This window comes from Rhinatrema bivittatum, chromosome 2 (assembly GCF_901001135.1).
Source record: "Rhinatrema bivittatum chromosome 2, aRhiBiv1.1, whole genome shotgun sequence".
In the NCBI taxonomy this organism is placed as follows: Eukaryota; Metazoa; Chordata; class Amphibia; order Gymnophiona; family Rhinatrematidae; genus Rhinatrema; species Rhinatrema bivittatum.
This window is the reverse complement of record NC_042616.1, coordinates 88,836,593-88,864,115: the sequence shown is the minus strand read 5'-3', so window position 1 is coordinate 88,864,115 and position 27,523 is coordinate 88,836,593. Positions and strand designations below refer to the sequence as shown.

At 42.9% G+C, this 27,523-nt stretch overlaps 1 protein-coding gene across 5 annotated transcripts in view; it reads left to right on the top strand.

The window, feature by feature from the left end:
* XYLB (xylulokinase) overlaps positions 1-27,523 on the top strand; it is a 326,783-nt gene that overhangs the window by 276,670 nt on the left and 22,590 nt on the right. For all 5 annotated transcript variants that reach the window (XM_029588417.1, XM_029588418.1, XM_029588419.1 and 2 more), the window contains one exon: positions 15,716-15,810. In XM_029588417.1, the coding sequence (XP_029444277.1) occupies positions 15,716-15,810 (95 nt within the window). The remainder of the gene's footprint in view (positions 1-15,715; positions 15,811-27,523) is intronic.

Genomic DNA, 27,523 nt, shown 5'->3' with positions numbered 1-27,523 from the left:
AATGGGGAAAGTGTTTATAATGTGCAGGTGGGTGGTCACCTCAGCTTCAGTGATCCTTAGACAATATAGTTTACTATAAGAGCAATGCAAAGAAGGGCCAAAGTTGAAGTTTCTGGATTTTAAGAGTACTGGCTTTGTTAAAATGAAGGCATATCTTAAGAAGGTTCTGGCATGGTAGGAAAATCTCTGTGAGTAGAACAGTGAATTAAACAGAAAATATAAGGACTTCAAATCTTTGTTAGGAAAGAACATAAAAGTAAGAAGAGGAAGGCTGTATTGTTTTCAAAGGACATGACTGAATAATAATGGCAAAAAGATTAACTTTAAGAAGGTACAAGGGATTGCAAAAAGCAGAGGACTGGAAAGAATATCTGAAAGATGCAGGGAAGGTAGTCAGGATGGCAAAGATATGAACAGAAAAAAAGATAGCTAAGGCTGTAGTGCAAGGTATGTCACAGAAAGGAGGATACGGGGAGGTGGGATTGTAAGACTGAGAAGAGAAAAAGGGAATGTGTAGAAGAGGATAAGGAAAAAGCAAGAATGCTAAACAAATGCTTTTTCACTGAAAAGGGGACTGAAGAAGGACCACAGGTAGTAGGAAGGGGTATTTATGGTCAGAATCATTGCAAGGTTGAAAGTAAATTAGGGAAGGGGGGGGAGTTTACCTCTCCGAGTTTGCATGGAGGTAGGTGAGGGAGTGCCCCTGCGATAACATAGTGGACCAATCAGAAGCATAGAACTGGCCATGCTAGAATTTAGACCACCACTGACTGCAGTGGGCCAGGAGCTGCCCATCTCACTTGCCTTTCTGCCAGCCTTGCTTATGATAGTGGTGCAGATGTCATACTATCTATGGAACAGAGTTTGAATGGAATTAGCAAAACTGAAAATAAACAAAGCTATGAAGCCTAATGGAATTCAACCTAGGATGTTGAGATTGTTCAGGGAGGTTCTAGTGAGTCTACTGAAGCATTGTTCAGTCGATTTATGGAGTCGGGATGGTTCTGCAGGACTGGAGAAGGATGGATGGATATTCCTGTTTGTTAGAGTGAAAATAGGAGGTGGAAAATTATCCTCACGTCAGTGGTGGTGAGACTCTACTGAAGGAAAGGATAGTGAATATCTTTAATACAGCAGCATGCCTGATCAGTGAAATCATGATTTTACCGGAAGAAGGTTGTGTTAGACAATTCTTTCTTTGGGTGACCAGGGAATTAGATTGAGAGAGTGAGCTAGATGAGGCGTACTTGGATTTCAGCAAAGCTTTTGATAGTGTCCCACACAGGAAGTTCATGAATAAACTGAGCAGCCTGAGGATGGGCCCCCATGTCATAGATTGGATTAGAAACTGATTAAGTGATAAACAGAGAATGGTACTAATTAATGTAATTCATTCTGAGGAAAGAGAGGTGATTATTGGAGTGCCTCGGGGATTGCTAGTGCTTCTGTTCAATGTCTTTGTGAATGATATTGCAGAAGGGTTAGAAAATTGGCCTCTTTGTGGATGGCACTGTAAGGTGAATTTTTAAAGCCCGACATGCACATCAGTTATAGGATATGTGTGTAAATCAGGCTTACACACACCCACCCTATTTTCAAAACTCGGAGATGTGTGCACACACATTTCACTGAGTTTCGAAAAGGGGTGGGGCACGGGCATTCTGGGGCAGGGCCAGGAGATGTGTGCGTATCTACCTATGGGTCTTGGCGCACCCAGGTCCCCTGCTGCCTACAGTTACTTCTGCTATGGAGGAGGTGTAAGTTAGTAAAAAAGTAGCTGTTTCAGAGGGGTTTAAAGGGTCTGTGGGGTAACTGGAGGAAGTGCAGGCTATTAAACCAGGGGGGGGGGGGTGTTTGGAAAACCTAGCTCTAATTGGGTGAACTGGCAGATGGACTGGTAAAACTGGCAATGGCATGGCTGTGCGCTTCTTTCAAAAATTCCCTGACTTACGTGGTAGAAGCAGCATTTTACGCACTTAGGCATGCGCCCATTTAAAATTGGGTGCACTTAGGTGCGCGCCTACTATATTTTATAACTTGCATGCCTATGTGCGCAAGTTATAGACTCAACGCTCCCTGGGCCAATTTGAAAGCCACCCACGCTCCAGTTTGAAAGTTACCGACCCTGATTTGTGACAGTTTGGATACTCCTGAGAGTGTAGACAGAAAATAGTAATCTAAGAAAGTGTAAATAGTGGAGGATTGCCTGGCACTTAAAATTCAGTGTATAAAGGGGTTGCTTATTGGGGAGCATCTTAGGCAGCGATTAGATTTTATGTATTGTCCTTCTATAATGGATTGGTGAGGTATTTTGCAGGCCGGGGTGGTCTGTAGGCTGTGTTCTAATTATTGATTTTTGTTTTTTAATTTAATTTATTTTATTGCTTATAGTTTGAGTCAGCTGACTATCAGTTACCAGAGCAGAAAGTGGGAGTTAGTTGGAGCTTGCTACCTTTTAGTTTTGATTAATTTAGGAATTACCCGTGTAAGTGGCTTTTTAAAATTGCCCTCAAAAGGAACTTAGGGGTGAGGGAGAGAAGGTGAAGACCTCAGATTGAGTAAGACATGTGGTAGTATAGTAGGCAGGCTCAAATGGAGGAACTGGTTAGACCAATTGGTCCTTATCTGCTAATATCTATAAATGAGAGAAGACTAGCTGGGTGGTGAGATTTGAATGAGATGATGTAGAGGGATCATGAAAGAGGATTGGGAAATTAGGGAGGTTTGAGAGAGAGAGAGAGAGAGAGAGGATTGTGGAAGAAAGAGAATCCGAAGGTTTGAGAAAAATAATTGGGGGCTGAAAGAGAATCAGGTGAGTAGGAGGGTGGGTTTGAGAGAAAGGATCAAGTTGATTAGTGGCGAGGGGGTTGAGAGAGAATGGATGGAAGAAGGTGAGAGCATCATGGCGGGGTGACGGAGAAGAGAGGATCAGATGGTTGGGGTTTGGATGGAGGAATGAGATAGCGCCTTTGTCCCCTCTAAAGTATAGCATAGGTCAGATCATCAAGAGGGCCAAGAGGGGTCCCTTTGCAATCTGGCGCTTTCAGTGATTTGAAATGCAGAAGGGGGAAAGCATGGGTGACAGGAGTGTCAGATAGTGTCAGTGATAATATTTCTAGGAAGCTGGCAACTCTGCCACACTCCCAGGAACCCTACCATCTGCCTCCCATGTTTAAGAACATAAGAAAATGCCATACTGGGTCAGACCAAGGGTCCATCAAGCCCAGCATCCTGTTTCCAACAGTGGCCAATCCAGGCCATAAGAACCTGGCAAGTACCCAAAAACTAAGTCTATTCCATGTTACTGCTGCTAGTAATAGCAGTGGCTATTTTCTAAGTCAGCTTAATTACCGTATTTTTCACTCCATAAGACGCACTTTTTTCCCCCCAAAAGTGGGGGGGAAATGTGTGGCGCCATTGTGATTAGTGGCAGCCAACGTCCCTTTGCCCTTACTATGTCACAGGGGCTACCGCTGCCATTGGTCAGCCCCAGTGACAAAGTAAGGGCAAAGGGCCGTCGGCGCCATTTTGATTACTGGCAACCGACAGCCCAAGCCCAGGAGATCGCTCCCGGACCCCTGCTGGACCACCAGGGACTTTTGGCAGATCGTGGGGGGGTTGTAGTAAATTAAGTTGGCAGGTCTTGGGCGGGGGGTATTAATTAATTTAAAGGGTTGGGATGGGGTTTTTCTTTTGGGGGTGTTCCTAGAGAAAGATAAAAGTTTTCTGATCTGGGAAGTGGACCGAAATGGCCCTCCCTTCAGACCTGAAAACAAAATGGGGAGAAAAATAATGTTATGCACTCACCTAATTTGCTCCATAAGAGGCACAGACGCCCGGGGACAGAGCCAGTTTAGCACAATTTATTTATTTTTTTTAATTTTCCCCCTCTGAATCCTAGGTGCGTCTTATGATCAGGTGTGTCTTATGGAGCGAAAAATACGGTAATAGCAGGTAATGGACTTCTCCAAGAACTTCTCCAAACCTTTTTTGAACCCAGCTACACTAACTTCACTAACCACATCCTCTGGCAACAAATTCCAGAGTTTAATTGTGCGTTGAGTAAAAAAGAACTTTCTCCGATTAGTCTTGTCCCCTTGGCAAGCCGGAGATGGATGAATGATGGTGGTCTGTGTGTGGCACACTCTCTCCAGGTCGTTGAAAGGTTTTTAGGTATACTAGGCAAACTTTACAGGCTTGTGCCTCCATCTTCCCAGCTCTTACCATACACAATTAAAACTGCGCATTTACAATAGATTTTGTATGAAAAGGATATTCTTCTGAGGTAAAAATATCACAACAACATACATATTATTTTTATTTGCAGTCGTGTGGTGCCAACCAGAAAACCATGCAAAAAAGCCCAATACCTATATGGTATTAGACATATTGTAAAATTCATTCACTGTGGGCTTGGCACTCAGAAAGTCATGAGTAAACTAAATTACAATTGCAATATAGCAAATTTCCCATACCAAAGCAGCACTAAATGCCAGAACTCAAACAGTAACAACCCTACCTATGAAAAGACAACACTGCAAATATAACACCAAGCCCTAAAACATCAATATATACCTCCTATTAGCAAAACAGAACAGACCAGACTGCTACAGATCCCTACACAGAAACTACATGGCAGAAGAATACCTCAATTTGGTCACACTTGCAGAATCTAGATATTGATCATGAATCGATTGTATTTTTTTCTACCTATGGTTTTTGTTTATTTTTGTTTATTCAATATTATTTTACATCAGATTTTATTATTGTAAACCGCTTTGGTCAACCTTGTGTTGGTAAAACGGTATATAAATATTTTAAATAAATAAATAAATGGACCCTCACCAAATACAGAATAAAGTGACCATAAAGTATAAACAGGAATGTGCAGACAAAATCTTAACTAGAAGCCGCAAGAAGCCAGACTCTGTATTCAGTCAACAATGGAAAAACAAATACATTATAATTCCCCAGATAACTATATTAAAATCAAGAAATATAACACAACAATCATAATAGTAAAACTATACTAATAGAACAAGTATTTGAAAACAGTTGACAAACAGATCATTCAAAAAATAAACTCAAGAAATGTTTATAAAAGTTCTCAAAAACAATACAATTTTCAAAACAATAGGCACATCAAATAACACCCATTTAAAAGTAATAAAATTTTAAAAAATTTCTCACTCTCCATACCTGGGATTTTTTGATTTCAAGTCATCCTAAGTTTTTCCTGGATTGGGGGAGGGGGGCCTGCACAAACTTTATCCCCTCTCACACATACATACTTGCACACTCCCTCTCATACACACACTCATGCTCTCGCACACTCCCTCTCTCACATACACAGGCTTTCTGTCCCTCACACACACAGACCCCCTTTCTCTTTCACACACACATACACACCCTGGCTCTCACACGCCCCCACACTCACACATGCGTACAGTCACACAGACACACTCACATATAGGCTCCCATTCTCTCACACACACACACACACACATGCATGCAGGCTCTCTCTCACACACAGATATACATGCAGGCACTCGTACCTTCTCTCTCACACACACACACACATGCATGCAGGCACTCACTTTTTCTCTCTCTCTCTTTTTCTTTCACAAACACACACACCAATGCACACAGGCTGTCTTACATACATGCACGAAGACTCTTTCACACACACAGTAACACATGCAGATAGGCTCTCTCTTACGCATACACACAGGCATTCACTCAATGTTCTGGTTCAGAGCAGGCACACTGGCATTCTGCCCAGGGGTTAATCTCACTGGGATCTATACTGGAAGTTACCTGAGAGGCTTGTCACCTGCGTGCATGCAGGACTGCCTCAGGGGCTTACCCAATGTAAACACTGAGTTTGTTTTAAGATTGTTTATTAATTGATTTTGCTATATTGCTGTTTGATTTGACATGTAAACCGATATGAAGCTAACACGAATATTGGTATATAAATGTGAATATATAAATAAACACACACACAGTTACTGGGATTATACCTGGGGGCTTGAACCCAGGATCTTAATCCCCCCCCCCCCCACACACACACTACATGACAGTTCCAAGTATGTGTGATAGGTTTTTTTAAGCAATAAGAGGATAGAACAAATAAAATCAGATAATGTAGAAGAATTAGTTGTAGATGATAATTGCTACATATATATAAAGCTTACATGTTTCCAAGGGATCAGTCTGTGCTATCATGTCCAGGAAGCACTCTCTCTCTCTAACTGTTATTTCTTACATTAATTACTTGGATACAGCACTGTTTCCTCACTCTGTTTTCTTATCAATTTCACACACAGCTATTGGCCTTCACTCTCTCAGTCTTTGGATTCAGTTAACTGCTTACTTTCCCATCTGGAAATTACTGGCTCTACACTTCTCAGATTCTTGCCTCTTCATAAGCATTTTAGTGTAAAGCAGTAAATATGAATTCACATAGAGGTTGGTCTTTGGCCTTCAGTCTAGTCTGTGTCTGGGTGAAAACTCAGAATCCATTGTGGTCTTACATCTAAATAACTCTTCAGTAGTCAGAAATAATTCTATTACACTCAAACCCTCACTCTCTCTGTCTCACATACATACAGACTTGCACACAGGCTCTTTCACACATACACTCACACAAGCACACAGGCTGTCTCATATGCACTCACACATGCTATATATAGGCTGTCTCACACACCCACACATGCATGCATACAGGCTCTCTCATAATACACACACACACAGGCTCTCAATCTCTTACATGCACACACATTCTCTCAGGGCCTCCCTCTCTCTTCTTCGGCCACTGAGGGGTAGACTCCACCAAGGCCCACAGGCCTTTGATCTTCAGGCCATGGTGGAATAGGATCCATGATGGCCCCACTCTTCGGCAAAATGAAGTGCCTGACCCAGAAGTGTTGTTGGAGGGGGGGGGAGGTATTTTTTACCACAAAAGTTTGCCACCTGAGGTGGCCGCTTCACCCTGCCTCATGATAGAACTATCCCAGGTTACACCAGTATTCTTTAATTTTGGGTGTTTTTTCCTTAGCTGAAATGTATATAATTTTTAATACATTTTTACTGTTGTATTTTTACATACATACTTGCCTGGACATTTTTGTTTGGCTTCTTCTTTTCATAGGAATATATGGGGACCTTCCATAAGAATTGCCATACTGAATCAGATCAAGAGTCCATCATGCCTAGTATCTTGTTTCCATATTGGTCAATCCAGGTCCCAGTTACCTGGCAAGATCCCATATAGTAGATAGATTCCATACTGCTTACACCCAGTCCTGGACCTCAAGGGATAAGCAGTGGCTTTCCTCATCTACTTAGTTAATACATGTTTGTGGACTTTTCTTCCAGGACTTTGTTCAAACCTCTTTCTTTTCAGTTTTTATTTTATTTTTCCTGAGCAAGGGATGAAAGACTCAAGGTCATCAGCCCAAATGCTCACAAAGGGCTTAAGAGGGGATATAAGATCTGATCTGCGATCACTCTAGGCTCTCAGAAACCTTAGAAGAAGGAAAATGGCCTTGGGGAAAGAGGACTCTGCAGTGCTACGTCTGCTTCATAAGGAAGAGTTGCCAGCCCTCATTATGACTCTATTGGCCATCCTTAAGATACCATATCTTCAAGGGGGCCAGTAGATGGAAGGAGACCCTATATTACAAGGGATCCATAACCAATCAAGAGCTTAAAGGCAGGAAGTTAATGTATAGAATCTGTCATCTACCAGTCAGAGAAGGAAGATTTCATAGAATTCCCAAGGTGGATACCCTAATCTCAGCGGTCACTCACAGCACAACCATCCTAGTTGAAGACAGGACCTCCCTGAGGGATACCCAGGATAAGAAAATTGAGGCATTCCTTAAACAGGCCTTTTCTACAAATACTTTGGCCTTGTAGGTCTTGATTTGTGGGTAGTGCTTCGCTGGGTCCAGCAACTCCCAGAATCAGAAGAAATGGCAAGAATTGTGTCCAGGGTAGCATACTTAGCAGACAACCCTTTATCATCTTATTGGAATGGTATCTTAGGCAGTGACCTTGGACGTAGCAGTGAGGAGGCTGCTATAGCTGAAACTGGGCAGCAGACATGGCATCCATAGCCTATCTTTGCAAACTGCCCTTCAGAGGTAGTCAATGCTTTGGCAAAAACCTGGAAATGCTTGTGAAAGGTCTGAGCAATGCTAAACTCCAGAGGCTTCCTGAAGACAAGCCCAAGATAGGCACGTAAGGCCAAGGCGCCAGCACATTCAGGACTTCTGGGGGTATCAGGCAGTAAGATTTAACCCTCATCAAAATTGGAAATCTAAGGCTCAGTATTTTCAAGGAGTCAGGAAAACTAAGGATGAAGACCCCACAGCCACATTCTTAGTGTGTCTACAACAATGATAGACAGCGAGTCCACTCTATGATAGTTCTGGTTGGTGGCCAGCTGTTGAGGTTCTATGCATGGTGAACCCAAATCACTTTGGATCAATGGGTCCTGGACATCATCCAACAGGGCTATGCCCCCGAACTAGCAAAGCGAGTACCAAATCTGTAGCTTCCCCTGTGTATTGCCACTCAAAAGAAAATCCATAAAGAGAACATTGCACAAATTACAATGCTTTCAGGCCATTGTGCTAGTTCTCCCATAAGAGAGAGTACAGGGCACTCAGTCTGCTTCGTGCTCAGTCCTGGACCTCAAGGAAGTCAACAGATGTTTACATATGCCTCACTTCTGAATAGAGACACTAAGATCAATTATGGTGTCACTATGATAGGGGGAGTATTTAGACTCCCTGTATCTAGCAGAGGCATACTTCCACATCACTATCTGAGTTACTCACCAAAGCCTCCTAGGTTCTGTAATTTAGGACAGCATTTTCATTTTCAGACACTACCTTTTGTCATAGCAACCACTCCCAGGACCTTTACCAAGGTTATGGTAGTAGTGGCCATGGCCTTGCACAAGTGAGGGATCATAGTGCACCCTTAATTAGACTACTGTGAGGCTGGGTTGTCTTAAATGCTTCTGCAGTGCAGTCCTTAGCTTGGAACACCCATAAGTAATGGCTAATTCATGCCTGCTAGTCAATGGAGAAAGCAAGTTTGCTTACTTAGAAATAGGGTTCCCTGTAGACAGCAGGACGAATTATCCATTCTTAATACCTGTCTGCTTCCCTGGGGAGTCGACTACCTCACTAAAACTTAAGAACTGGAAGAGACTGAGGGGCTCTTGAGGCAATGTATGGGAATCCTTGTGTATGCTCAGTAAAAGCTTTTCTGAGCTTTGAGAGCTGGGTCTCTGTCTGCATCGTCTGATGACATCATCCACTCATAAATTCGTCTTGCTATCTATGGAGAACTCTATAGGTAAGCAAACTTGATTTGTAAACCGTTGTGATCTTATCTTGGAATGACGGTATATAAAACACCTAAATAAATAAATATCTGTCTGCCTATGTCTCTCTGTGGGGCTGTGTGCGTTTGCTGTTTTTCAGCAACTAGAAGAGAACCAAAACTGGACCCTTGAGCTGCTGGCTGGCAGTGTGATTGCTTGTTGCTGGGCAACTTATTCAAGAACTGATTGGTTGGCAAGATACTTTAATTTTAGGAGAGGAATGCAGCACATCCTTTTCATGGATGGAAGGGATCCATTGCTCACCCGTCCATTAGAATTCTCATTGAAACAGTGTTCAATATAGTAACAAAAAAAAAAGCAAAGAAATTAGTCGCTTTTTTGAAACTTGTGCATAAAAATGCAAATTTTTGATATGGGTAATATGTTTGTGAAAATTGCTTGCTGCTGTTCTCCCCACTGCTGAGTGAAAAAAAAAATACAGTGTGGTCCCTTGCGTGAAAGGTTGGACAAGCCTGCTATATGAACATGTTTTTTTCCCCTTTGCTTAAAAACTTGCAAGTCAGAAGTGAAGGCTTCCAATGTCATCCATTGTCCTGCATGGTGGTTGCTGCCTGCACCTGCTATTTCAAAATCCATTTGAGCCCTTCCTGTATCTTTAGCCAACGTCTTAAGAACTGCTATAATAGAACCAATATGGGTTGTTGCCTGAAATTAGCTCTGTGTGCCTGTGAGCTATTCAACATAACTGAATTGTTTTTATACTGATGAGTTGAATTGCAGTTGCAAATGTGATGTATTAGAAACTGCATTGCATTGAGCTGCATTTTGACAGGTTACTTAGTACAGATAGCAAAATTAGACAAATCAAAATGTGAATTAGTGAAAATATAGGAATTTATATAATTGGCTCAAATTTTGTCAAGTTCACTTATTTGCTATTTAATATCTGCTCCCCTTCAAAAAATGATTTTGTACAGAGGGAGAAACTGTCAGAGCTTAGAATTTTTCATATCTGTCTTTTTGAAGAACCTGTATTTGGGGCCTTGATTCAAATTTGGACAGAGTTATCTACGTAGAATGGTATTTTTTTTCTTTGAAAAGTCTGTTTAGCCAAGTTTAACTTTTTCTAGCATGTGAGTTTCAGCAATATTGGAGATGGATGCCAAGAAAGCTTGAATTAGATTATTTATTTATACTGCATGGTGAAATCAGCACGTTCTGGATGCTTCTGATAAAGAAAAACAAATATTGCATGAAAAAAACCCCCCAAACAAAAGGAAAGTGTGACAGTGTCTCATCTCATATAGCCAGAGATATCAACAGCACTGTACAAAAGAGCTAACAAGTTTGTCAACTAATTATGAATTATATATGATTGTCTGCAATTTATAACAAACCTGCAACTATAATTGTAATGTGGGCCTCATATAAGTACCTGATCAGTAGAGTTTGGCTCATAGGAGTTATGGGGTTGTTATTACCAGACATTAAATAATTCCAATTATTGCCTGCTATGCAGGCTTCCTGTATTTTTCTTTATACTTGAGTTTATTTTTTTTTTAATTCTGCCACAATAGTTTAGTCAGTGTGATAACTTGTACTCCATTATATGGCCGAATTATATAGTTTAAAAAAAACCCCAAAACAGATTTGGTGGCAGGAGATTCAGCTCTCTAGCTAGTAGAAGCTGAAAGCACAGCTATGCCAGACACTTGTCAAGTGACTAAAGAATGCTGATACAGGAGGAACTGGTTGTCCATTGTTCTTCATCAACAAGCAGAACTGAATTATCCATAACACATGGATGATGTCATCTGACGGCAATGAATGGCTCTATCTCTGTCGCTCAGTAAAGTTTTAGTACTTAGCATGTGCGGGAGTTTCTGGGCATGCAGTGCCTTGTGAGACCCTTGGTCTTTTTTTTCCTCTGTCTTAGTTTGTAGGGATGTGAATCATTTTTATAACGAATAGAAATATCATATGATATTTCTTAATTCATTATATATCGGGTAAAATGAGAAACGAACACTTTTCCCCCAAGATTTTTGTGAAAACCATTTATTTGTTATTTTTTGTTACTTTTTGTTACTTTTGTTAGTGCACGCTAACTCCCGTTAGCGAGCACTAAGCCGAAAAACAATTTTTTACTAAAAAAAAAATGGCGATCCGCGGGAAAACGAGATTTTCCCGCGGCCACACGAACCCAAAAGCGCAAACTATCGGGCATCCGATGCACATCCCTGTTAGTTTGTCATCTTTCTGTTTACACAGTCTATTTTCAGTTTTTTATTTTTTTGCCTCTCTACCCCTCAACAGCACATATTCAGTGCTAATCGGAAAAAGGAAAAAGGCATTTTTGAGATGTCTGTTTCCAAGAAGGCCATGCTCAGTACCTTCAAGGATTGTGGCTGTGGCCTTAAGATGTGCATTACAGACTGCAATGACATTTGTTACTAATGCCTAGGACTTGACCACAACTCCGTCAACTGTTATTGTGGGAGGATATCACCTAGATTCCAGCAGAACCAGACATGTAAGATGGGGCAGCCTGCAAGTTGGTCAGCAGATGGAGCCTTTCCTCCCCTCAGAGCAGGGTATCCTCCAGCTCCCTCTGTGCCAAGTCAAGAAGTGCTCCTCTAGCAGGCCTGGACTCCAGATCTGCATAGACACTGGACTCCAGATCTGCATAGACCTGTTTTCGAGCAAGCCATGGAAGCACCTCTTGAGGCTCATTAGTGCTAAAGAAGAAGCAGTGTGGAAAATAGCATTGCAAGGAACTGGGATGGGATAGGAGGCGTGTCCTTTTGTGGATTACAAACTGGTTAGAAGACAGGAAACAGAGTAGGATTAAATGGTCTGTTTTCTCAGTGGAAAAAGGTAAGCAGTGGAGTGCCTCAGGGATCTGTACTTGGACCAGTACTTGGACCACCTCACTCGTCATACCAGGGGTATGACGAGTGAGGTGATCAAATTTGCGGATGACACAAAATTATGCAGAGTAGTTAAATCTCAAGCAGATTGTGATAAACTGCAGGATGGCCTTGTGAGGCTGGAAGATTGGGCGTCCAAATGGCAAATGAAGTTTAATGTGGACAAGTGCAAGAGGATGCATATAGGGAAAATTAACCCATGCCATAGTTACACGATGTTAGGCTCCATATTAGGAGTTACCATCCAGGAAAGAGATCTAGGCATCATGGTGGATAATACATTGAAATCGTCAGCTCAGTGTGCTGCAGCAGTCAAAAAAGCAAACAATGTTAGGAATTATTAGGAAGGGAATGGCGAATAAAACGGATGTCATAATGCCTCTGTATCGCTCCATGGTGAGACTGCACCTTGAATACTGTTTGCAATTCTGGTCGCCGCATCTCAAAAAAGATATAGTTGCACTGGAGAAAGTACAAAGAAGAGTGACCAAAATGATAAAGGGGATGGAAAAGCTAAAGAGGTTAGGGCTGAGGGGGGATATGATAGAGGTCTACAAAATCATGAAAGGACTTGAACAGGTTATTTACTCTCCGACAATAAAAGGACTAGGGGGCACTCCATGAAGTTAGCAAGTAGCTCATTTAAAACAAATTGGAGAAAGTTCTTTTTCACTCAATGCATAATTAAGATCTGGAAATCATTGACAGAGGATATAATTACGGCAGTTAGTGTGACTGGGTTTAAAAAAGGTTTGGATAAGTTCCTAGAGGAGAAGTCCATAAACTGCTATTAATCAATAAGGGATAGTAGCTTGATCTATTTAGGGGCAGATTTTTAAAAAGTACACGCGCATGTACTTTTGTTCACGCAACCGGCGCAAACAAGAGTACACCGGATTTTAATAGATCTTTTAAAATTCGGGGTCGGTGTGTGTAAGGCTGCGCAAAATCGGCAGCCTGTGTGCGCCGAGCCGCGCAGCCTGCCTCCGTTCCCTCCGAGGCTGCTCCGAAATCAGAGCGGCCTCGGAGGGAACTTTCTTTCCACCTCCCCCACCTTCCCCTACCTAACCCACCCCCAGCCCTATCTAAACCCCCCTACCTTTATTATAAAAGTTACGCCTGCGCCGGCCAGCGTGCGATTCCCCGGCCCGGGAGCAGTTTCGGAGGCATCGGCCACGCCACCGAAACGCCCCCGTGCTGGAAGCACACCTGTGGCCCTGCCCCCGGAACGCCCCCGGATGACGCGCTGGCCGCAACGCATCCCCCAGGAAAGCCCCGGGACTTATGCTCATCCCGGGGCTTGTGCGCGCCGCCGAGCCTATTCAACATAGGCTCGGCGCGCACAGAGGGAGCTTGGGGCAGGTTTTTGGGGGGTAAGTGTGTATCTTACGCACGTACCCCTTTGAAAATCTGCCCCTTAATATTTGGGTACTTGCCAAGTACTTGTGACTTGGATTGGCCACTGTTGGAAACAGGATGCTGGGCATGATGGACTCTTGGTCTGACACAATTTGTCATGTCATATGTTCTCATGTTCTAACAAGAACCAAAACAGGAGAAATCAGTGGAAAATTATGACTCACCATTTTTCCAAGTAAATATAATTTTTGTTCTTGTTGTAATAAACACCAATAAATTCCTGAGAAAAATAAAATAAAAACTGAAAATGAAAGTCCCTATGAATGAATCAACTGAGAAACCAGGTATAGCCTAAAGCAGTGGATCTGAAACTGGTCCTGGAGAGATTCCCATCCATTTGGGCTTTCAGGATCTCCACAGGCAATATGCATGAGATACATTGGCATGTACTTTCTCCATTGTATGCACATGTATCTCATGCATAATTCATTGCAATTATCCTGAAAATCAAACTGACCGCGTGAGGCCCAAGTTAAGAGTCACTGCCTTGGGCTGTATCTGGTCTCTCAGTTAATTTATATAATGTATGATTTTAGAAATTGCATTGGATTTTATTTAAATTATACATGTAATCAAGTGGTTCCGCTCCTCTTGTTAGCTGTATATAAAATTTAGTAATATAATTTTTGCTATATTTTCCCTAGGTTCTGTGTGATTTTAGTGGTAGGGGGATAGGGATGCAGTAGTTGTGGCATAACTAGTTGTCATTTCCCCCACTTCTACCCTGATCTCCTTGTAGTCAGCCATGCAAACTTGAGCTGTCCATATTATTTGCAGAAGGCAATTGAGTTTCATAGAGGCAAAAAAAAAAAAAAAGAATAATTTTCAGTATTTTGAATACTTTCTTCAGCATATAAGATACCACAGGCCAGATATAAGGATTGGGCCAAAATCCCACAGTTCAGCTGGATCTCAGCAGAGAGCTTTTCTCAGTGGTTAAAATTAGAGCCTGGGAACCCAGAAACTAAAACCCCACTTTCTCTCCCCTCTGCTAATCCCAGCAGTAGCTTGAAGTGACTGAAAGCAGAAGGAGCAAAGGAAAGGAGTCCGAGCTGCCCAGAGTGGCGGCAGTGAACTGGAGCAGAGGGAGATGAGGAAGCCCAGGGGAACAATATTAGGCGACTGGGCCATTTCCTGTGATTCCAGGGCCAAGGCTAGATTCAGTGAAGGAGGATGAGCTCTGCAGCAGTTATCACAGCTGTAGAATTGCAGGACACTAGGGGCCTTGGCCTTGGCAGCAATGCACCAGTGACTGAACAAACATAGCAGGGTGTGGGGCAGATGAGGTTTGCTTTCAATTAAGGAAACAATGGATGGTTTACAGCAGTGTCCTACTTGGGAGACAGGACCTCTCTTCTCAGTGGTCGCCAGAGGGCTGGCTTGAAAATGATTTACAGGATGAGCTTCTGAATTGTTTAGGAAAGCTGTTAAAGAAGGAAAGCAGCTGAGGACGCTGCCTACAAATTGGGTCCGGTCCCTTAATAATCCAGGGCATATGGTAACCTTAGCTAAAATTAGCTCTCACGCAAAATAACTAAGGCATCTGATATGGATCATAACTTTGTTTTGATTTATAATTACAATGTTAGCATATTTAATTTCTTCAGCTTTGTGGCTTTACTTTATTACTCCATGCTTGTTTGGTTAATCCTGTATCCCTTCTTGTTCCGTATCTGCTGTATTGTCAGTGCTTGCCTTGCCACAAATGGCTACTGGCCTTATTGGACTTGCAGTGCTGAAGCCATACATGGCTTTTTCTCTGGAGGGCAGATTTAATGATTGACAGAATCTCAGGCTGCCTTATTTCACAGACCTGTGCATTGGAATTTAGCATACGATCTCCTCATTTATCCTTCACTTCTGAATACTGATCTGACCAGGAAGGATCAATAGAATGAATTAATTTGCCTGCAAGTCAAAGCAAATCCATCATTCTGGGTTGTTGTTGTTGTTGTATGTGTGTGTGCATGCATTGATCAGAAAACCATGCTTCTCATTCCAGGCCTTGGGGCGAAGACAGGGGTGTCATTTGCTGATGTTGTAAAACTAGGTGCCAAACCTCGGTTAGCAGCAACACCGAGCCCAGCAGCAGATCAGGTGAGCCGGATGAACCAGCTTTCTTTTTTCAGTGTTGTTTTCTGTCTCTAAAATGGAATCCCTTGTAAAACAGTTCTCACAGGCATCATTTCATAGGCGCACCCTAAAACCTTGGCTTGTTTGTATATGTGCAATCAAATATGGCAGCCTATGCACCTGCATAAATGGCAAGAAGAGACAAGTGGCACCGCGTAGATTAACCAATTTATTGAGGCATGAGCTTTCGAGGACAGAGTCCACTTCATCAGATGATATCAGGACACTCCTTAAAGTTGTAGTAATCCTTGTAAAGATACTGCAGTACTCATTAAATATAATGTTGCAGTTAAAAATTTGGCAAATATTTTTAAATGAGTATTTCTTGGGATTGATTAAATGAGAATTTCAGTATTTGGAAAATATGACCCTAAAGTCTCAAGATCAAACATCAAGCTGTTCACGTTCCCTGCTGACGTGGCCATCTGATTGCACAAGTTAGGAAAATGAACGCTTGTAAAACTGAGCGTCCATTTTCCTAACCCGCGCTGACAGCCACTTCTACTGGGCGCCCGATGCCGAGGAGTCACTAGGGACTCACAATTTTTCCTGGTGCCTCCTTTTTACCTCAGCAGCCCATTTAAATATTAAATATTAAATCAGGCGCCCAGGAGAGGTGGATCAGTGCGCATTAAGAGAGCGGGCATGCAATCATGAGCACCCGTTTAACACGCGACGATATTGCCTCAGCCTGTTGGGGTACCTAAGAAATAAATATGGAAAAAGGATGAGTAAGACCAATTGACATTTGTAATATTTTGTACAAGAAAAAATGTTATATTTGTGCTGTAGTTCTAGAGGCTGCTCTACAAAGTTTGTAAAGGCTGATGTAATTGTACTAATAAAAATAATAAAAGGAAAATGACATTTGAAATACAGTCTCACCTCCACTGCATGCTCGGCATTGCCCTCACTCCTTTATGACCAGCAGTGCATATGAACTAGGAGTATTTCTTCCACAAAGATCTCTCTCTCCTTTTCCTAAACCTAAAGCTTTCTAAGGTAGCACCCGAGGGGAGCCCCGATGGCTTTCCCCGTTCCCTCCAAGGCCGCTCCGAAATTGGAGCGGCCTTGGAGGGAACTTTTTTTCCAGCACCCCCACCTTCCCCTCCCTTCCCCTATCTAACCCACCCCCCATCCCTAACTAAATCCCCCCCCCCCCACCTTTGCTGCAAAAGTTACGCCTGCTGGCCAGCTGCCAACCCACCATGCCCCGGCACAGGCCGCTGTGCCGGAGCACTCGACCCGCCCCCGGACCACCGCCTCACCCCCGGACTGCCGCCATGCCCTAGCCTGTCCCTTTTTGCAAACCCAGGGACTTACGTGCATGGCGGCAGTCCGGGGGTGAGGCGGTGGTCCGGGGGCGGGTCGAGTGCTCCGGCACAGCGGCCTGTGCCGGGGCATGGTGTGTTGGCAGCTGGCCAGCAGGCGTAACTTTTGCAGCAAAGGTGGGGGGGGGGGGATTTAGTTAGGGATGGGGGGTGGGTTAGATAGGGGAAGGGAGGGGAAGGTGGGGGTGCTGGAAAAAAAGTTCCCTCCAAGGCCGCTCCAATTTCGGAGCGGCCTTGGAGGGAACGGGGAAAGCCATCGGGGCTCCCCTCGGGTGCTACCTTAGAAAGCTTTAGGTTTAGGAAAAGGAGAGAGAGATCTTTGTGGAAGAAATACTCCTAGTTCATATGCACTGCTGGTCATAAAGGAGTGAGGGCAATGCCGAGCATGCAGTGGAGGTGAGACTGTATTTCAAATGTCATTTTCCTTTTATTATTTTTATTAGTACAATTACATCAGCCTTTACAAACTTTGTAGAGCAGCCTCTAGAACTACAGCACAAATATAACATTTTTTCTTGTACAAAATATTACAAATGTCAATTGGTCTTACTCATCCTTTTTCCATATTTATTTCTTTGGATTTAAGGTACCCCAACAAGCTGAGGCAATATCGTCGCGTGTTAAACGGGTGCTCATGCAAAATAGGCTCGGCGCACGCAGGGGCAGATTTTCTCGGGTTACGCGCGTATGTTACGCACACATAGCCTTTGAAAATCTGCCCCAAGATGTGCATGCTGGTTCACACCAAAAGTCCATTGAGGCCATCGTCTTGTCTCCGACAATGGCCAATCCAGTTTATAAGTACCTGGCAGATCCCAAAGTGTAGATCCATTTCTTGTTGTTCACTCCCAGGGGTAAGCAGTGGTTTTTCTCGAGTCCACCTGGCTGATAATGATTTATGGTCTTTTCCTCCAGGAACTTGTCCAAAACTCAGATCCAGCTTGATTGTGCATTGATTTTAAATCTGCTACCTCTAGTTTTATGGAGTATCCCTTAGTCTTAGTATTAGTTGAAAGGGTACTATGCTTGCAGGTGATTTGTCTTGTGATTAGTTTTTATTTTTCTTTCTCTGTTACCTACATGATCATGTTCCATCTTGATTGTAATCCGCTGTATATTTAATTAAGGAGCCATCTCCCCCCCAGCCTCAGGTAAGGTGGGGGGGGGGGTGTCACAGCCATGAAGGTGCTCCACCTTTTGGATCAGGGAATAGGGTGGAGGCTGGTGGGGGGGGGGGGGGGTGAACTGTCGAACACAATTTAAGTCAGATTTTCCAGAGGAGTGGCAGATATGATAAGATATCTAGGAAGCTGGCAACCATGCCACACACTGCCAGGAACCCTAAGACCTGCCTCCATTTCCTGAACATTTGTCCTCCAGTATGTGGCACACTTGAAGAACTTTATTTCCTTGCATCCCATTCCTCCTAGCCAGCCCCCTACATAATTAAAAACTACGCATTTATAAAAATTTTTTACATGAAAGACACTCATAACCTTCTGAGGTAAAAATATCACAACAACATGTATATTATTTTTACATCCACAGCTATCATGCCAAATAGAAAACACTGCAAAAAAGGCATTTTGAACCCTTATGGTATTAGGCCTGTTGTAAAGTGCATTTGATGAGGGCTTGGCCCTTAGAAAGCCAATGACCAGATATCATCAATCTCCAAGATCACAAGCAACGATTTTGCAGATTTCTTTAACGAAAATATAAAAAAACCTCATAAATAACAACCTCAACAACAACACGCAAGACCCGAAAATACAAATCAATTAAACAACAATCTGGCCCAACTTTGATACAGCATCTTCATTGGAAATCCAACGATCATCAAAAAAATGAACCCAGCTAAACACCCTATCGATTGCATACCCATACCGATGATCAAAGCCATCGAACCATCAATAACCAAAACGTTAACCGACATTGTAAACCTATCCCTCACAGAAGGAAACTATCCCAACTGTCTAAAATTCTGAAAAAGACAACCTTGATCCAGAAAACCCACTAAACTACCGACCCATATCAAACCTACCATTCATTCCCAAAATTATCGAAAAAATTGTCCACTCCCAACTCAGCGACCACCTGGAAGAAAACAACATTCTACTCCCCACGCAATTTGGTTTCAGGAAACACCTGAACACTGAGTCACTACACCTATCTTTAAACTACACTGTGCTCAAAGGCTTTGAAAAAGGACACAGCTACCTTTTAGTCCTACTTGACCTATCAGCAGCCTTCGACACTCAACTCAATCATGATTGACCGTCTCTCCGAAATTGGTGCAAAAGAAAAAACCCTACAATGGTTATCATGCTATCTATCACAAAGAATCTACCAAGTGTCGATCAGTGACACCCTCTCAAAGAAAATAAACCTTGACACCGGTTCCCCAAGGCTCTGCCCTATCTGCAACACTTCAACATTTATCTGCTCCTGAAATGCTACTTCCTCTCAAATCTTAAACTGACCCACTTCATATATGCGGATGATATACAAATATTAATCCCGATACACAACACTCTGGAAGACACCTACAAAAAAACAGCCACTTACCTCACCAAAATAAAACAACTACTAACCAACATGAAACTCATCCTAAACTTCGAACATGATAAGACAGAAATAATCATACTGGACAGAAAGAACAACACTCCTCAACTACAACCTCTCAACTTAATGAACCAAAATGCTGCAGTCTCACCTGTCACTCATGCCCGCAACCTAGGAGTCATAATTGACAATGAACTATCCTTCAAGAACCACATCACTTCTAAAATCAAAGACGGATATTTTATTTATTTTATTTATTTATTTATTTAGAGTTTTTATATACCGGCAATCATGAAAACATATCTTGCTGGTTTACATAGAACGGGGGTGCAATAAATACATAGAACTTAAAAACATAGAACCAGAACTGAGGTGACAGAAGGTACAGTTACATTTAACAATGGAGGCCAAACTTGGAGAAGGAAAAAGAGAAGAGAGGATAGAAATGGTTAAACAATGTACAATTTACATTGTTTAACCAAACTCCTTACCCTATGCCGTCTAAAACCTTTCCTATCCACCAACAACATCAGAACAGTCCTCCAACTACTCATCTTCTCCAACCTGGACTATTGCAACTCCCTGCTAGACAACTTACCTCTCACCACCATTCAACCACTCCAAATACTCCAAAATAGAGCTGCCAGAATACTCACTGGAACTAAAAAACACGATCACATTACTCCTACACTTATTTCACTGCACTGGCTCCCAATAAAATTCAAGATAGAATACAAAATACTATCCATATTACACAAAATAATATATGAAAAACAAAAAAACTGGCTAAGTACATCTAAGTACATACACTCCCCAAACAGAAACCTCCGCTCGGCTAACAAAGGTCTATTAAAGATTCCACCTACTCGTTCCAAACAACTTACCTCAACTCGGAAGACAGCCATGTCCCTAGGAAGTCCCAAACTCTGGAACGCCCTCCCAACCGAACTTAGAACACAGCAAAATTTAAAAACCTTCAAAAAAGAACTAAAAACCTGATTGTTTACCAAAGCCTACCAAAGTACCCAATGACTCTCAGATATTACTTCACTCCTACTGGACCTATGCAAACATGTAGAACCAATGCAAGCACGTAATACAAACATAACTGAAACCGCATAGTTTGAAATACGATCTACGTTTATAAAGCCTACAATATTTATGTTGACAATCACATGAATCTTTGGAAACTCTGTTAAACATTGAAACTTTGTAAACTGTTGTGATGGCGAAACCGAACGACGGTATATAAAACTCGATAAATAAAATAAAATAAATAAATAAATGTGTAAACTGAATTATAATTACAATTTGGTAAACCTACCATACCAAAACAGCACTAAATACCATTCACTCAAACAGTAACAACCTTGCAAATATTAGAAGGCCCTAAAATATCAATATACCTCCTATTAGAAAACAGAACAAGCCAATCTGCTATAGATCACCACACAGAAACTATATGCTAGCAGAATACTTCACCTTGGACATACATACAGAACACAGCAGATTCTCCTCAAATGCAGAATAAAAACACTGTAAAGTAAATATAGAAACTTGCAGACAAATTCTGAATTGGAAACCACAAGAAGCCAAACTATATGTAATGCAACAGTAGAAAAACAGAAACATAATCATTCCTCATAAAACAATACTAAAATCATGAAATATATATCAATCATAATAGTAAAACTATAGAAAGGAGAAATATTTCAAAAACAGTTGACAAATAGAACATCATTTAATAAATAAATTCAAAAAGTTTTTAAAAACTCAATAAAATTTTCAAAAAGGTCACATCAAATAACACCCAGTTATTAAAACTAATAAGAAAAAAATTCCCCACTCTCCATACCTTGGATCTTTTGATTTCCATTCACTCTGAGATTGTCATGGATTGGAAGAGTTGGGGGGAGCAGGGGGCATACACAAACTTTATCAACAATCTCTCTCTCATACACACACACACACACACACACACACAGTTTCTCATATATACATACACATAGGCATTCTCAAACATATGCAAACACAAAGGTTCTCACACGCACACACAGGCTGTCTCACAAATATACACACAGGCTTTCTCTCTCATACATACATATTTACACACAAACACGTGCTTTCTCACACATGCACACATATAGACATACAGGCTCTTTCATACACATGCATAAAGGCTCTCTCACATGTGCATACACATGTAGGCTCACTCTATTTCTCACACACACGCAAGCTACCTCTCACACATACATGCAAACTACCTCTCTCACACGTCTACACGCTCATAAGCAAGCTGCCTCTCTCTGGCACACACACAAGCTGCCTCTCATACATTGACACAAGCTGCCTTTCACACATTCTGCCTCTTAAACACATATGCAAGCTGCCTCTCACATACAAAAGCAAGTTGCCTCTCTCTCATACACACACATACAAGCAAACTGCATTTCTCTCACATATATATACACATAGGCTTCCTTTCTCACACACACACATACAGGGTCGCTCTCTCTCTCTCACTCACTCACACATTCACACACATACACACAGCCTCACCCTCTCTTCTTCAGTCTCTGCCACACCAGGATAATGTCCACTGAGGGGTTGTCTTCCTGCTGGCAGGAGTGGGAACACCGCTAGCACGTCATCCAGTTGAAACCCCCCTCACAAGAGACAGAGGTTTGAGCAGACTATAATTTAAATGAACCTCAGCAGAGAAGAAAAAGTAGGACAATGCAACTATGTAACTTGAGTCACCAGCCCAGGAAATTGAAAAGATCGTCAAACCGCTTACTGACCATTGAATAGATGAGTCGCAGATTAAGGTAGGGGATTTGCATATCACAGCCTCCTGAACTGCTGGTAATTTTGTAGGATATATTACAAAACAAATCAGAGGATTCAAACTCCTAAATTATAGAACAATGACTGGGAAAGGGATTTATGAGAGAAATGTACTGGAAAACAGTCCTAGAAAGCAAACCTATTTTCACCCTGACTAACAGGGGGATGGCCAGGCAAGATAGAGGGGCATGTACATGATCTCTCTCTGAGGTCCTGCCTGGGTCTTGGCCTTTTGGCTGAGAGGTGAACCATACAGGGTCAGACATCAGATAAAACAAAAGTCAGGCTGAGAGAAGGTAACTTATCCAGGCTGGGTAACAGCCATAAGCTTAGCGGAGCTAAAATCACTGAAAAATGAGACTGCGGAGGGCCAGAACCACTTAACACTAAAACAGCCACGAGCCTAGTGGAACTGTAAACCCAAGCCAGGGAAAACCTTCCTACCGAGGGAGGAGAACAAGGACAGCAGCAGGCTTGGAAGTGGAATGGTCCCACCCCCCTTGAGTGACATGACCCCAGCGGCAGATCTGAAGATCAAGTGGTCCCCCTTGAGCAAGGGGACCCCAGTGGCAGTCCGGGAGATGGAGTCAGGTCCCCCAGGAGGGCATGAACCACAGTGGCAGACTGGGAGGCAGAGTTGGGTCCCCCAGGAGGGCGTGGGCCCCAGCAACAGTCTGGGAGGCAGAGTTGGATCCCCCAGGAGGGCATGGACCCCAGCGTTGGCACAGATCTTTCAGCAGAGCAGAAGGAGATGGTTAAGATACAGTGGACACCCCCACCCCCCAGGCCAAAATTGTCCACCAGCCCAGTTGCATTTTTTCACATGGGAGAGACTTGGAATAAAGGGGGAGGTTAATAATACTTAAGTAAGTGTAACACAAGAGGTCCCTTCTGTTCTATTTGGTGGTATACTGTGGGGGCCAACAACCCCAAATTGCCAAATACTAAATGTTCTTGCTACTTTGTAGAAATGTATATAGTTGTGTAGACTGAGACTATTAACCATGAATAGATAAATGTGCTGTTTAACATTCTAATAGCCATCTACATAGTTATGTAGAAATGTATATGCTTGTATAATCTAATATACCTGTGTATATATATTGTACATACTCCAGCCTTGTTCACAGTCCCATTTGTTTCCTGGGGTAGAGGGAGGGAAATCCCACCCATTAACACCTTCTTCCCCAGGTGGAGGCACCAGGTTCCAAGAACATGAGAACCGACAGAGTCTGCCCTAGGGGGGTCCTGCTAGGTCAGTCCTGGGACCCAGGGATACCCTGCGAGGTAAGCGGTCAAGGGGACATTACACAGTGGTACCTGCTGCTGTGAGGTCTTTTCATTGCTAGTAGGGACTCATAATCCTGGCAGCATGTCATCCAGTGGCATGCGTGGCCACGGGGTCTTTTCTTATACTGGTGGGGGTCTTAGAACCCAACTAACACATTATCCAGTAGCATTTGCGGCTGTGGGATCTTTCCAGTTTTGCTGGGGAGTGGGAACCCCGCCAGTACTTTATTAGTGCTGCGGGATCTTTCCATTGCTGGATAGGTGTAGGAACCTTACTAACATGTCATTCTGCAGTGCCTGTGACCGCAGAGTTTTTTCATTTCTGGCGGGGAATGGAAACCCTGCCAGTACATCATTCAGCAGCACCCATGGCCATGGAGTTTTTCATTACTGGCGGCGAGTTAAAACCTGTGCGCCATGGTCTTCCTGCCAGCGGCATGAGGGAACATTGATGATAGTAGCATTCAGAATATAAATTGAGGTGGCCACTACAGAGATATTTGGGGGGATGCTTGTTATTGCTCCTAAAATGTAGCCGTCTGAAGTGGCTGCCTCATTGTAGAACCTCCCCTTATGGGCCAGTCCACTCACCAGTCTTTTTTTTTTTTTTTGGTGTTTTTTTGGTAAGAAACATGCCCTCCTCCTCCCATGATCTACAGATTTTCTCAAGTGAGGCCTTTGGCTTCCTCCAGATTTCATACCCTGTCTCACTGGTGGCCTTGGGTAGTACAGGCGGTAGCTTCCAGTTTGGGCAGCTCAGTGCTTGGGCTGCTTTGCCTACGCAAGCATCACTGGCATTTTAGGGCTCCCATCCCCCTGTTCCAGGCCTTCTGCATGCACCAGTGGCTGGGTAGGCCCCATGATGCTCATCATTTATGAGTGCTGGCATAGAACACGAGGCCTAATGGAGGTGAGGAGGCACGTCTTGTGTTCTGGGGTGGAGGTGCCTCAATTTTTGGCTACTCCAGTCCTGGGCTATCATCGGCATCAGGGCTTTGATTTTATTCCCCTAACACAGTTTCATCTGCATAGGAAGAAGCTTGCATTCTATACAAGCTATGACCTCAGTAAGATTCACTTGGAGCAGAGGCTAGACTTTACTGCGACTGTGTTAATGAAAGGGAAGAGTTCCATGCTGCTGAAAGCAGATCTTTGGGGGGAGGGGATGCCGAGTTATCAGAACCAGTCATTAAGACTGCTAAAATTAGGGGCAGACCTGCTGAAACATGAACAGTGGTCATTTTGGACTTGGGGAGTGAAGGATAGTTGGATGCTCCTCTTTTCACTGCTGAAGCCCCTTAAAGGCTTCGGTATCCCAAAAGAACTTTATTCTTCCTTTGCCTGGGATAATCATTTTTTTAAATGTATGCAGCAGTTTATTTCCATGGCTATGGAGTTTGGTCTTCCAGCCCCTTCTGGCTCTAGAGCCTTAAGTAGAAAGAGAGTTGACGGAAATAGCCTGGAAGAAGAATTTATTTTGGATTCAGAAGGTTCCCTGGATGGTTTTGAAAAGCTTCCTGACCCATCTAGTAAGGAGGAATTGGAGGAAGCAATTTCTTCCTGAAGCAGAAGATGGTTCATTTATAATGTCTCTTCCATAAGGAAGAGATGGTGTCCTTGATTTCTCAGTCTTTGAGTATGCTGAATATAGCAGAGAACAAGAAGGAGGATGTTTCCACTTCAGTAGAGAATCCTATTAAGGTCAGTATTAGAAAGCCTTCCAGATCGTTTCCCTGCATAAAGCGGTGAAGGATCTGATTAATATGGAGTGGGTGTCTCCTGAATCAAATTTTAGATGTAGATGAGTGCTGGCAAAATTATATCCCTTGGTGCCTCAGGAAAGAGACAGGCTGAAGTTTCCCATAGTGGATGCGCTAATCTGTTCAGTGTCTTAAGTGCACTACTGTTCCAGTAGAAGGATGTGCGGCTTTGAAGGACACTCAGGATAAGAAAATAAGAGTTGATTTTAATGTAAGCCTATAAGGCTATCAGTATGGCCTTTCAAGTGCAACCTGCAGCTGTATAGTGGCGAGATATGACTTACGGTTGGTGCAGCGCATGCAAGAGGATATGGTGGACAAATCTTTTCAATTGAAACCAGGAGATGCATATCTAGAAGATGCCTTCTTTGATTTAGTAAGAGCAACTTCCAGGGGCGGGCATCCATAGTAGCGACAAGGTGGCTTCTTTGGCTGTAAAATTGGTCTGCAGATTCCATTTCTGAAACCAAATTGATTATGCGGCCTTTTAAAGGGCAGCTGTTGTTTGGAAAGGAAGAAAGGATGGGTCCTCTGGGGAAAATTCTTCTAGAGCCTCCCAGTGAGAACTGAGGGTCCAGTCCTTGTTACCAGAGATATACGCCTGTCAAGGTTTTATTGGATATGGGCCCAAATAACGTCAGATCAGTGAGTCTTGGAGGTCATCTGGGATGGATACATTCTAGAATTTTCCTGTTTGGTGTCACTTTTATGTGCTCCCTCTGTTATTTGGCAACAGAGCAGGAGGTGGTAACAGCAATGATCCAGCGCTTCCTTGATCTGAAAGTTTTGCCAGTACCAATCTTTCAGATGGGATTAGATCATTAGTCAATATACTTTGTGCTTTCCAAGATAGGAGGCACATTCTGTCCCATCCTAGATTTGAAGCAGGTCAACAGATTCCTTTGAGTATCTCATTTCCATATGGAAAAATTGAGGTCAGTTATTCTAGCGCTAAGGCAAGGAGAATTTCTGAACTCATTGGAAATTATAGAGGTTTATTTTCATATCCCAATTCAGAATGAACATCAGGGGTTCCTTTGCTTCTTTCGATGGGACAATATTTCCAATTTCAAGGCTTCCCATTTGGTTTGGCCACAGCTCCATGAACCTTTTCAGAGGTGATGGCGGTTCTTGCAGCAGTGCTGCGAAGGGAAGGAATTTTGGTGCATCCCTACCTGGATGACTGGGGGATATAGGCGAAGTCAGAGCAAAAAAGTGTGATAGTCACCAAAATGGTAATTCAGTTGCTGAAAGAGTTAGGTTGGATAGTCAACTTTTCCAAAAGCAATCTGAAGTCTTCTCAGACTCTGGAGTATTTGGGATTCCTGTTCGACATGAAAGAAGGTCTTGTACATCTGACAGAGCACAGGAGTTTAAACTATAGCAGCAGGTTCAATCTTTGCTGTTAGTCAGATTTCTGACTTTGTGGATTTATCTACAACTTCTTGGTTCCATGGCTGCAGGCTTGGATCTAGTTTCCTGGGTGAAGGCACACATGAGGCCCCTGCAGAGGGCTTTGCTCTTCAGATGAGATCCTCAGTCTCAAGATTACTCCATTCAACGATTGGTACTGGCAGTGGTCAGGAACAATTTGTAGTAGTGGATGAATTCCAAGAATCTGGTATTAGGAGTGGATCTCTAGCCCCCTGTCTGCATGATGGTGACAACTAATGCAAGTTTAATTGGATGGGGGGGGGGGGGGGGCTCACAGTCAGGGTTATGTTGCTCAAAGTTGTTGGTCAATGATGGAAGCGAGATGGTCCATCAATCAACTGGAGACCATTCATTGGCTTTACTTCACTTCAGTTCCATACTAAATGGTTAGGTGATCGGAATAATGTGCAACAATGCCACTGTGGTGGCATATATGAACCTTCAGGGAGG